Source organism: Heliangelus exortis, chromosome 1, assembly GCF_036169615.1.
Source record: "Heliangelus exortis chromosome 1, bHelExo1.hap1, whole genome shotgun sequence".
NCBI classification, from domain to species: Eukaryota; Metazoa; Chordata; class Aves; order Apodiformes; family Trochilidae; genus Heliangelus; species Heliangelus exortis.
Genome location: NC_092422.1, coordinates 92,348,508 through 92,361,179, shown reverse-complemented (window position 1 = coordinate 92,361,179; position 12,672 = coordinate 92,348,508). Strand labels below are relative to the sequence as shown.

General features: G+C 42.7%; 1 protein-coding gene across 2 annotated transcripts in view; it reads left to right on the top strand.

The window, feature by feature from the left end:
• The window catches only part of HUNK (hormonally up-regulated Neu-associated kinase), a 59,383-nt gene that overhangs the window by 43,104 nt on the left and 3,607 nt on the right, over positions 1-12,672 (top strand). Inside the window, exons 6-9 of one of the 2 annotated variants that reach the window (XM_071754584.1) lie at positions 253-388; positions 4,784-4,952; positions 5,889-5,972; positions 10,772-10,835. In XM_071754584.1, the coding sequence (XP_071610685.1) occupies positions 253-388; positions 4,784-4,952; positions 5,889-5,972; positions 10,772-10,835 (453 nt within the window). Of the gene's footprint in view, positions 1-252; positions 389-4,783; positions 4,953-5,888; positions 5,973-10,654; positions 10,836-12,672 lie in introns of both variants that reach the window. The other variant, XM_071754575.1, reaches the window with a different exon arrangement.

Here is a 12,672-nt window from a genome sequence, read left to right as displayed (position 1 = left end):
AACCTCAAACAAGCTCTGAAACAAAAGGTGCTTTCTCTCCTCTCCTTTATGACACTATAAATCATCGTGAGTGTAAATCATTGTTTATTTTACTTACTAATCCTTTAGTGGATTTTCCTTTTTCTCAAGGACATTAGAATACCATAAGGTTTAGTATACTCTCAGTGAAGCTACACACCTGTAGTAACTCAGCTACCATGTTACATCATAAAGTATATGACATAGCTGTTGTTTTTCTTGATTTCTTCACAGCGGCCGTAAACTTTCTACGATCTCTACTAGAGCCAGATCCTGCAAAGAGACCAAACATCCAGCAAGCACTTGCAAATCGATGGCTTAATGAGAATTACCCTGGGAGAGCACCACCTAATGTCACATATCCAAACAGGTACTGTGCAAAACAAAGGAGAAAGCCTGCCAGGGTGTATATCCGTTAAAAAGTAAATGTCTCTGGCACTGCAGTTTTATTTCTTGTGTGACAGCATCCCACTGCATCTTCTGGGATTGCTTTTGTGACTGTCTGAAAAGCTGTTGGGATTGACCATTAGATATGTGTTGCTTGAACTGGTAAAAAAGCCTCACCTTAAATTAGAAGCTGGCATATGATGCATTATTTGCAGGAGGGTATGGGGTGCAGATCATATGACTGTATGGCTCCAGACCTTGGAATGGATATGAGTGACATCAGCTATGATATTATGCTTGTTTGTCATACATATATGAGGTTCTGCATACGTCTGAGGTTCTGTGGATTAGGTAAATATGAAAACCCAGGTGAGAGAGGTCGGAATTTAAAGATCTTGCTTGTTGGTTGTTGATCATGAATACCTGTTCAATGCTGAATGCATAAATAAATACAGAGAACAAATCTCATGGCCAGTCAAACAACCGTCTAGGGGAAAAAAGAAAGATACTTGTGGTCCACTTTCATTAAAACAGTCTTGCTTGACCTCAGACATCTGCAATGTAGAGTCAACACATGACGCATCCAGCCTGGTCAATGAAGAGAAATAAGGGCATTTTTCACAGAATTATTCATCTGACTTTTTGATTCTGCGATAGGATAACATTTTGCCCAGGAAATCCAAATCCCTCTCCAGTGACTGTAAATGGAGCCTCAGGCAACCCACCTAGACATATATATATATGTATTTGATCAGATAAAACCTTTTTCCCATATCAAAGCCTTCCAGCTGTGTCTCATGCATAGTCTAGTACTAGCAGAGGATTCACTATAGGAGCTACTAGCTTGCAGGCCAAGATCCTAAGGAACACTGAGGCAAAGACAGCAACCTAAAAACAATTTTTGGTGCTTAAAATTTGATGGTGCCCCAATTTCCTGCTAAGAGAGGAGTCCCTGAGTGAAGATCCTAACTTCTCCCCTACAGTTAATTCAGTTGCCAGATACCAGATATAGTGTTTGCCTAGGGGCTTGGCAACTCACTTTTGTCTGAATGTCTGAACTGCTGTCCTCCAACCAAAGATGGTTTGATGTTGAGCAGCCTTTGTATCCTTGTCCTGCATGTTTAAGCTATGCTTACAGCCAGCCTTCAGCATTCAGCCCAGGCCACAGCTTTGCTGGTGAGAGTGCCTCTTTTCCCTTCTGCTCCACTCCTAGCCAGATGAGCAGAATATGTTTCAGAGCCAGGTGTCCAACTTCTGTGGGGCTAAGAGGCACCTGAACCACCCACCTTACTACTGAAGGAGGTGATGAGTACTTCCTCCACTTGATCATGTTGAGACCTAGGCAGAGAAAATCATTGTGAGCCCTGAATCTTCAAGAATTTTTTGAGACCTTTCCCTCTGACACTGCTGTTAGCTGGCTTACAGGTTGCAGCCCACATTGTCTGGGCTCCTACCTGAGTCATCTCCCTTTTCTCTCTGCATTGACAGTGAACGGAGGTTGCTAATTTAGCTGCAAGCATTTCCCTTCCAGAGGCAGGGTCCTGACTTTCAATTATTGTATTGTGGAGAATTGCTGTGACTATGATTTTGTTTGACCTGAAGAGATTAACAGATCTCCCACTCTCACAGTATGGTTGGATAGATGTTGAGCAGCTTGGATGCCTGGAGGCATCACTAGATGGGCAATGGGGAGGGCAAATGTGAGGCTAACTCTCTGCAGTCCTCAGACTTACATAGACTGACTCTAAAGATGCCCTCTGTGAACAATTGCTTTGCAAGGAATATGAACAAGAACAGGCAGACACATTATATTGATGCTACTGGCCCAAAGTTAAGGGTGGTTGAGTTAATTTGTGTAGTAAAATTTTATCCATGAAAAGGAAATCTGAGTTTCCATGTTGCATTGGACTTTACTGAAGTATGGTACATATGAGCACTGTATGGTAAAGAAAGGGAAAACGAGTGTAAACTAAATGACTCATTAAGCTAATGAAATCACTGTCATAATGAGTCTAATCAATCTACAGAACGTGGCATCTGTTAAGTGAATCTAAGTGTAACTGAAAGCTGTATGGGTAATTGAATTCTCTTTCTGTGTGCATCATCTGATTTGTAGAAAAGAGGAAAAAAGAAATCGTATTTGAATGGGCTTTCATGGTTATTTTGTATTTGTAGGTACATTTTCATGTCTCTCTTTTTGACTTCTTAGCCTGCAGTTGTCAGGCTTTACTCAAGTTGTGGTGCAAGCATCCCTTCTAGGGTCTGCTCATTGGTGTAGTTAGGTGGGTGACTTTGAGAAGAGGCCAGCCTCTGTTAGACACAAAAGCTGTGCAATGCTCTTTCTTTATGAGGTGCCTGTTAATCATTCCCTCCTCAAGGCAATGGAAACAAATGGAAAAACAGAAGAAAATTAAGTGACAAACTATGGAGAGGGCATATGCTTGCTCATGCATGTATGGATATATGGTAATGATACTAATCCTATTATAAGCACTTCTAAAGGGAATATCAATGTGGAATGCTATGCCTTGTTATTGAAAAAAACATTTTTTTTTTTTTCTCACTGCACTGCTTTTCTTACCACTTGGTCTGAAAACAAGAAAAAAGTAGAAACTCCTAGCTGAATTCAGATTTTATGTGAAGCAGTAAAGAATAAAATCCATAGAGATTCTTTCACTTAATTTTTTTGATAGCGTTTCTTTAGTTTAAGTAGTTGATGCCCTAGGGTTGACCTGTCTGGAATTTGTCACGCTGGAATCCTATAGGGAAAACACTGAAGTTTGTAATATTTAAAGACATGACTGGAGTCCTTTTGAGCTTGCCTCAAAAAGCACCACTTGAGTCAGCCTTGACAGAATTGCTCTTAAGTTTTTGTTAGCGTGCAGATGTGGGTGAGCTGCATCAAAATAAGTATAAAAAAATCCATTACTGAATTTTCAAGGAAAAACACTCCCTCTCCCAGTCATGCTTTTTATAACAAACAAGAAACTGTGTTATGTTGTTGCAGTGCACTTTCACGATTCTGGACGTAGCACCCATTGCTCTCAAGACAAGATCTTGGTAGGAAAAAGGAGAGCATGGAGATAAGGAGGAAAAATTGCAGAACCTGCATTTTCAGGAGAATATTCTCCTAGGCTTTTTATAAGTTTGTTTTTATTAAAGACATTCCCTGAAGCAAAAAATGCCCATTTTGCTGAGCACTTCAAGTAGAAAATGCTTGAATTTCTTTTGCTATCCACATTCTTTAACAAGCAATGACCAAGATAAGTTTTGCTTTTGAACTTTAAAAAAAAAATCCAATGCCAAGCATTCCTTAGTGCAGAGCAAATGTTAATAAGCACACCAAGTAAAGGAAAAGAGTTATTTGAGATTTTCCAGACTGTTTGACATCTTGTCTAACTAAGTCATCTATATCAGACCTAGACTGCTGTCTGATCATTCCTTGCATCACAGGTGCACAGGACAGGGGGACAGCAGGGCAGGACTGACAAAACCAGAGAATGGTCCTTTGGGAGGAGGAAGACAGATTGTCAAAAAGTCCACAACCTAAGCTTCCCTAAGGTGCCTTAGCCAGATATTAGGCTTACTACTAGGAGTAAGGAATATCCTTTAGAAACCTAGCATTTCTTTAGAGATGGATGGGAGCTGACAGATACGTCTGAGAAGCTGGCTGGCACATTGAGAGGTCTAAATAGAAGCAGAGTTCTTTGGAAAATCTGGTTTTAACTTAGACTGAGAAGATGCTTTGCCATATCCGCAAGGCTGCTGTACTTCTCATTTAATTTCTCAGTCCATTGTAGATGTTACAGAAGAGCAAATGCATAAGTCTGTCTTGTACTTTTGCTTTTGACTGACATGAATATATCAGCAGTTTTACCATTTTGAGAGCTGCTGTAGTAACCCTCCCTGCATCCCCTTTCTTCAGCATGAAATTCCCTAGCTGCTCAGTGCATGAATATTGTGCAATAGGTAAGGAGTGAAACTGAATGCAGTGGTGTTTGATTACGAGGAAAGGGTCATTTCAGAAAGCCAAAGGTAACTATCTGAGTTGGATATTACCTCTTTTTATTCAAAGCCAGCTGGATGATCCTGACAGTCATCATTGGTCAGATGTAGGGTAACAAATGGCTGCATCCTGAGCATCGTGGTGCCGTTTCACATCAGGGTAGGACATGGTGGGGAAGGTGCTGCTCATTCATCTATCCCAACTTCCCACAGTGCCTGTGTTTCCCAGACAGCCTGCCCTTTTCATGCCAATCACTCCCCTGTTGCTGAGCTTTTCAGGCCTCTTCTTTACACTCAGCTATGTCCCACCTATGAGAGAGCTCTCACTGGCAGGATGGCACAAAGAATGTGCTCTGCCTCTCTCTTTGTGCAGGATTCACCTTGAGGACCTCAGCCAAAGTGTCCTGCTCCATATGACTGAGAAGCTTGGCTACAAGAACAGCGATGTCATCAACACTGTGCTCTCAAACAGGGCGAGTCACACACTTGCCATCTACTTTCTACTTAATAAGAAATTGGAGCGCTACTTGGCAAGCCTTAGGGTAAGTACTGCTTACTGATTTTCTTGCAGTAGCCATGAAGGAGAAGTATTCCTTGCAAACTAATGAGAGCATTTCAGGTAAGTATTCCCCAGGTTTCAGAGGTAATTGCTGAGAGCTTTACATCTGATGAGTCCCTGTTTCCAGAGGAGATCTCCTCTGCCTAGGCAGTTAACCCTACCCTTAGCAAACTTGTCATGCAGAGCCTTACTTGTGGTTTGTGCTGAACTGTGTCCATATGTTGAGATAATTCTGCTTCTTGAAATATCAATAATACAATGTAATTTCATTCAGGAAACCAAGAGGAAGCTTAAGAGCCATTAAAATTTTACTGTTTTTTAAAGTGAAAGCATAGTGGAAAGTTTTATATGAGAAATAACATGAATATGAAATTCCTTATCTCCTGCTGACCTTCCACACCCCTGGCTGGGTATGGCTTGGGTGTCAGAAACCCTGCTGAAGGGTTTGCACAGCAGCTTTCTCTGGGGCAGGAGTCTGCTGCCTCACATTACCCTTTCTTGTACATCCAGGGGTTCTCAGCTCTTCAGCCACACTTTGCATGGTACTTGGCTTGAGTGCTAGGATGGGCACGGTGCACAAAGATGAGGTGCACACTCTCTTTTCTGGGCCTCTCCACATAGATGCCTATGGAGTTTTCTTCTTAATGTGTTTGAATCTTAGCAAAACTATGTCCAACAGCCTTCTGATCTGACCATAGCATCTTAGTTTTTTTCTTTTCTCATTTTTTTTAGCAAGCTTGTTTTAATGATGATGCCATCAATGATATTTGAAATGTAGTGGACCAAATGCACCATCTTTGTAAGTTGATGCATCTCCACTGAAGGACAAGAGTGGATATGGTCCATTAAGCAGTAACTGAACGTTAGCTTTCTCTAGTTATCTTAAGTACTTTACTTTCCTGTGCTTTTCTCTCCACAGAAATCTGAAGGCCAGGACAGTATTTGCCACAAGAACCAACTATACCAGATAGAAAAATACAAGGCAAATAAAGACTCCCATGAGGTAAAGTTCATGAAAACTCATTAAGGCACTTGGATAGCAGACTGAATTTGAGGCTCCCTGGTGATTGTGATTAAGGCAATGGGTTTCTGGACCTGTGGAGAAAAAAAAGACCTGTGGTCTTGCCTGTGTAGGAAGAAATTTCCCTCGATTTCTTTCTGAAGGAATAAATATCAACCCCCTGGAGAGGAAGTGTACAGCTTTTATGAACAAAATAGAAGTACAAAACAATACAGACTTCTTCAGGGGGCTCTCTAGTTTCATTCTGGGGTGCAAGTTGCTGGTGTTGTAAGAAACCTGTAACTGTTGCCTTGAGTACCAGCACCTTGGTGGTGTAGAACAGATAGCTTAGTGACAGTCAGGGTGTTCCACCCTGGTCACCTGATGATGTTCCTGGTGTCCTGAGCCAACACTCTCTTGACAATCAAAAATGGTGAAACTGTATTAGCACAAAACTCAGCCCAGGTTACTACTTCTTGCGTCCTAGCAGAAGTGATGCAGAGCTAGCCCACTGCATCATGAGTGACTTTTGGCCAGAGAAAGTTTTAACCAGGTTACCTTTTGCTGTGTTGGTCTCCTGTAATTATGACTGCAACTAAAGAGGGAAAATTGTATTAAAAGAGTGCGTATCAGATAATAGGAGTCTTTTCAATGGCTGGATTTTATTTCCCTGGCTGATTCTTTGCCAAGCACTACAATTACAATAGTAGTATGGGCTGTGTCCTACCTACCAACACAAAGAACAGTATTCCTGAAGAGTATACCTAATCCAAAAGCTACTCTTTGGCACTGTAGGGATGATCTAATTGCAGGGACAGATTTGTATGATGGCTGGTTTTGTTTATCTTAAAGTCTTGCTTGCAAGGCAAGCTGAACTGCAAGCCAGATGGAAATATCAGAGCAAAGTACTTACCATTCTTTGCTTACATAAATCAAAAACCACCTTACCTAAAATGCATCAGCAGTGGGTAGGCTCAGTGAGTATAATATTTCAAAATGCTCTTTTACAGTTTACTTCAAGCTGTTGCAGGGCAGCCTTCCCCTGGCAGGTACTTGGAAGTGAACGCTGTGGATGTTGCATGGTGCATCCTGATGCTCTCTGGACCAGCTTCTTCCAGCTGCTGGTGCCACTCCTCTGTGCAGTGACTGAGAGCCACATCCTGCCCATGAGCTCACAGCTTCTTGGTATCTACCCCATGCAGGGGAGGCTGCAGCAAGGCCTGCCTGTGCTCTATGTCTGGCCAAGAGAAAAGCATGTGGGCTGGTTTGGTGGTGGTCCTGAAACCCCCACTGCTCCTAGAGGGGAACTGGTATTTGAGTTCTGCAAGGATAATTGAAAACTGAAAGTAGCACTGCTGTGTGACCCTAGGAGTAAAGGCTCCCTGGACTTATTCCCAGCAGAAAATGAGAGGGTGTCATTTCTTTCTTGAAATAGTTATCTTGGTGCAATCGCAGTGCAGACACTACAATAATAATAATGCAGCATGTTCTTACTGTGTATGGGGATAGGTGAATATAAAGCATGTTTATAACACTCTAGCTGTATTTACATGAGTCAATAGGTGTGTTACACTTACTGTGTTGGGACAGCACACGTGGGTGAATACAGACCCTAGGATGCTACAGCTGTTTGTAACTGTGACAGACATCTGGGTCCACGGAAATGATCACAGGGCTGGAGCACCTCTCCTGTGAAGACAGACTGAGGGAGTTGGAGTTGTTCAACCTGGAGAGGTGAAGACTGTAGGAGGACCAAGAAGCAGGCTTCCAGTACCTGAAGGGCCTGCAGGAAATCTGGGAAGGGATAGTATCCTATCACATGTAGTGATAGGATGAAGGGCAGTGGTCTTGAAGTGGAGAAGGGTAGGTTCAGATTGGATATTAGGAAGAGGTTTTTTACTGTGAGGGTGGTACACTGGAACAGGTTGCCCAGAGAGGTGGTTGAGTCCCCATCCCTGTAGACATTCAAGGTCAGGCTTGGTGGGGCTCTGAGCAACCTGATGTAGTTAAAGATATCCCTGCTCCCTGCAGGGGTATTGGACTAGATAACCTTAAAAGGTCCCTTCCAACCAAAGTCCTTCCATTGTTCTATGATCTCTCCTAAAATGCCTTCCTGTGTATGGGAGCACAGCCCCAGTAATGTCTCTCTCATGACTCTGGGCTCAGAGGGTACCACCAGAACTCAGGGATGGGTCTGAACTGTAGGTAAGAGTCCCCTTATCAGCCCCCCATTGCCAGAGGGGAACTGGGAGGAACTGGTCCCTAGGCAAACACCACACAGAGAGTGTAGCTGTGCGTTGCCATGGGAATAGCAGGGAGAGAGCTGGTCAGCTTCAGCTTCAGCAGCTGATAGAATTTCTTCCACCTCATGGCAGAGATGTGAAATTAGGGCTTTGCCTCGGGTGAGGGGCTGCCTGGCAGCAGCACTGCTTGTAGCTGGTGCAGGAAGCGGGGTGCTCAAACTGTGTCCATGCCCAGCCCCTCTTCTCCATGAGATTTCCTAACCTGGGGTGTTGGGATTAGTGCACCAGGATGGAGGGTGCTGAGAGGTGCTGTGGGTGCTGAGTAACCAGGGTGTTTGGCAGGCTGATTCCATTTTGGTGCTCGGGGTGGATGGACGATACAGAGAAGAAGGGAAGGAGGCAGCAATCTCTCTCTCTCTACCTCACTCTTTTTTTTGGAGGGGTCTTATGTGATGAGTGGTCCCTACAGTGAATTTAGGGGACCAGCTCTGGGGATACTTGCCTCCTGCAGTGTAGGCAATGGGCTCGGACTCAGAGAATTTGCAATTTTTCAGAACTCATGTTATTGTCTTATCACTATTTTAGACATTGCCAAGGCAAACACCCTTTATCTCCTTTTTAAATCCATTGCTAGGATTAAGAGTAGGTTTTCGGGTTGAGGTCAGGACAGGAAATAGCAGAGGATGATGTAATGCCAAACCTATTCAAGTATAACATACCGGTACAACTCCTGCATTGTGTGACAGCATGCCATTACATGGCTGTGCATGGTACAGTGAAAAGGGAACTTTTATACCTCCTCTGAAGAAAATCTTGCTTTCATTTTAAAATATAATAGTATGTGGCACCTTGTGGATTTAGGATTTTGGTCATTTGCCCGCCAACAACTGTCATGTAAGAGAAACGATCTTAATAAATTTTAAAAATTCTTATAAGACTATTTGCAACATTAATCAGTGGTAATTAATCAATTGTAGGCAAAGTGGTTAATTGCTAACATTGGATATATGGGTTGTCTTTTACTTGGGTGCTGTAATTGTGCGGTATGACTGTGTTACTGCTGCTTATAAATCATTAAAGCAGTGGGAAGGCAAAGTCAGGGGCACTTGTCAGGTGTCTCAGAGCAGAGTGATGAGGAGCTGCAGCTTGACTCTTGCACCATTAGGCTAAAAAACATCTCAGAATTGAAAAGTCCTGCATTCTGACAGATGCTCTAGCAAATGACATGCAAATTCTTCCCTCACCTGTCCAAAATAGCAGAAAGCCTTTATTGTCTCCTTTAGGGTTGTTATAGTCAGCACTTGGTGTCATCCTCACAAGTACCTTTAAAAAAAAAAACTCGATAGGGCCCAATCTCTGCTGAACTTGACAACAGCTTCAGAGCCTCGAGAGGAAAACCAGTCTGGTGGGCTTAAAATTAACCATACAGCTCCCACTGTCTCTATTATTGCAAGGTGTTATTCACACAGCAGTGTTGTTATTACTGCTGCTGTTGTTATTACTTCACCATCATCATCAATAGTGACTGTGCTTGCCAAGATAGTGCCTGGGACAGATCAAATGTTGCAGCATTCCAAGTACAACACAGGCAGGGATGATTAAATTTTCCGTGACAGAGGTGTTTGCTGCCTCTAAATGCAAGGAGGAAGACACAAGGTGAAAGAAGAGGTATCACACAAAGTGATGATGGCTCCACAATGTATTTGTTTCTGTGGAAGGCTTAGCCAGCTTTAGCTTGCTAAAGGGAAATAAAGTGGAGGGGATAAGGAGAAGACTGGGGACAAGAAATTCATGCAAAAGGAGACTGAGGTAGTGAGGATAGTGAGGCGCTCACAGAGGGTCTCTGGTTCTTGTTCTTCCAAGTAACCTAAGCTCTTCTGTAAAAAAAAGTAAAAACCCCAGTTCATGATTCACTGAAGCTCTTCCTTCCAACTCTGTAATTCCTGAAAATTCGAAGGTTAACGAGCCCAGTGGTGCTCAGATGCTGTCTGTGCAGGGAGCTGAACTCTGTCTGAGCTGGGAATCATCAAAACAGATTCTGTGCATTTATTTTCCTCTTAGTTGTCTTAGTATGTCTCCCGAGCTGTTTGGTGGCCCAAGAGAACCCAAGCTGTCTTCTGCATCTTTCTTTCCCTCTCACATGTTTGCAAGTTACTTTGCATTTTAGGGTTTTGATAGCTTTCATGTCAATGAACTTTCAAAGGAAAATCACCAAGAGAGCCAGCCTTTGGTTAGTGCATTATTACCAGGAAAACTACAGCACATAATTGGATGAAGGACTTTTGCTGCATTTTTTAAAAAAATAGACTTGTAGTTACAAGACTTTTCAGTAAGATGCAGTAAGATACAGCACTTTGGTAAGTGCTGTGCTTTTAATTCTAGGGTTCATTTAAACCTCCCTTAAGTAAACCAAATTGTTCTTGTTTGTTTTACAACCTAAAGGACAAAAAACTCAAAGAACAAGAAAAGAAAGGGGAAAGTCTTCACCGTCAGCTCCCAAAGAAAACAGAGAAAAGTCCAGTTTCATATAGACAGCCTTCTTCCTGTCTTATCTCACAGATACAGAACACCAAGGCTCTGCTGAAGGACCGGAAAGTCACCAAGGCTGGAGGTTTGGAGAAAGGTCAGTGGGAGAAATGCCAGCAGTGTGTCCCTGTGTGCACGTGCATGTGTGGGCATGTGTGGTGTTAATGACAGTGGTATTGCATGTTGTGCTTTGTGTTTGCTGGTAAGTGGTCGTGGGCTTGGATTTACTGTCTGCTCTGGAGGTGGTATGGGAAAGAGGAGTAGATAACATAGTCAAATACTGAATGAAAAGTCCTGAGGAAACCATGATGTTCAGCAGTCATGAGTGCTCACTTTTACTTCTCTTTTTATTTGATAGAATTCCCACAGTGTTTTAAAAAAAGGTTTCTTTCCCTGTTTATACATATTTATACGAAATCAGCTGCACTTCTTACTGGCATTTTCAAAGCATCAACACCCACCCCAGATCACTCCAAGCCAAAGCTGGTAGACAAGCTTCTTCCTACCAAGGAATGGGCTTTGCTAAGAGGGAACAAAGGGACAGCACAGGAAGAAATCCCTGATCCTGAGGAGAATGCCAGTAATGGGGCATCCTTGGGAGAAGTAATGTGCAGCAGGGGATGGTGAAGGAAGGGGAAATTAACAGCTGAGAAGAAATTCAGGTGGGACTGTCAACCCCAGCACATCTCAGACAGCAAAAGGAGAGCAGAGCACTAATCACACAAGGTAGGAGTCAGCCTGGGAAGGATGGGTGAGAGCTGCTCACAAAAGGAGCAGAAGGAAGAAGTGGAGGAAAAAGGGAGTCAGTGGGAAAGCGGGATGTCACTACTGAACATGTGGACAGGAGACACAGGAGCAGGAAGGTGACATAGCTGGATGTTAAGTGAGGGAACTAAACAAGGGGAGGTCACTACAAAGTAGCGTGGGGAAATACAATGATGTAAAATGCTTACTGAGTGTCAGGGGGTTATTTAGAATGGTGGCTTAGAAAACTTATCATTTGATGTTTTCTGCCTTAAAAAATGTCAAAATGATGTTCATCTGGCAGCACAAGCACCACTGCTGCAAGGTAGCAGTAGTCCATGGAACTGGAGAGAAATGGGAAATACTTCATCTGAAAAATGTAAAAAACTTTAAAAAATGCTCATTTTGTCCATGTTCTCATTGCTTTTGGGAGGGAAATACAGGGGCAAGCAGACCTGGTTCATTTTTTTTCCTCTTTAGATTTCTCCCTGCTTTTTTTGAACTGAAACCTCAAAATCATTCAGATCTCAGCTAATGCATTTACCTGCTTATGGAAGCTATGTTTTGACACTTCTTAAATGAAATGGTCAAATAATTTTGACCCATTTTGGAAAGAAATTTAATGAAATTAAACCTGGTCTGCTTTTCCCAAACATTTTTTCCAGACAGTTCTCAGTGTGATTTCATCCTGTGCACTCATTTAGGTCTCAACCCCTGGCAAGACCACAGACCATCCTTTTCAAAAGAAATACATGTGAGATTTGTGGCTGTGACATGAGGGCTGGCAGACCTAAATTATTTTATTTCTCTTTTAGATGATTTGAGACCGAGGGAACATGTGAACAGTTATTAACTGCCTGTCTGATATTCTTTCAATTAGGGGGAACCTAGCAAAGCTGGCTCCTTGGAGAGTTTTCCATAAAGGCAGCAAAATGTGTTTTCTTGTACTTAGCTTGGTATAAGGGAGTGGCAGCATCCTGTAGAAACTGAGCAGATCTTCTCCATGAGTTGTTTTGCTTTGTTGGGCCAAATCCTGCAAAGATTGTTCAATTATATTCAGTCCTTGCTGGAGGAAGATTCTCACTGAAGTCAATGCAGCAAATCTGTTACAACTGAAACTGCCTGAATCTGGCTACTCCGTATTTACATGTGTGAAACCAAGAGCAGATTCTTTTCCAAAAGGCATGGCA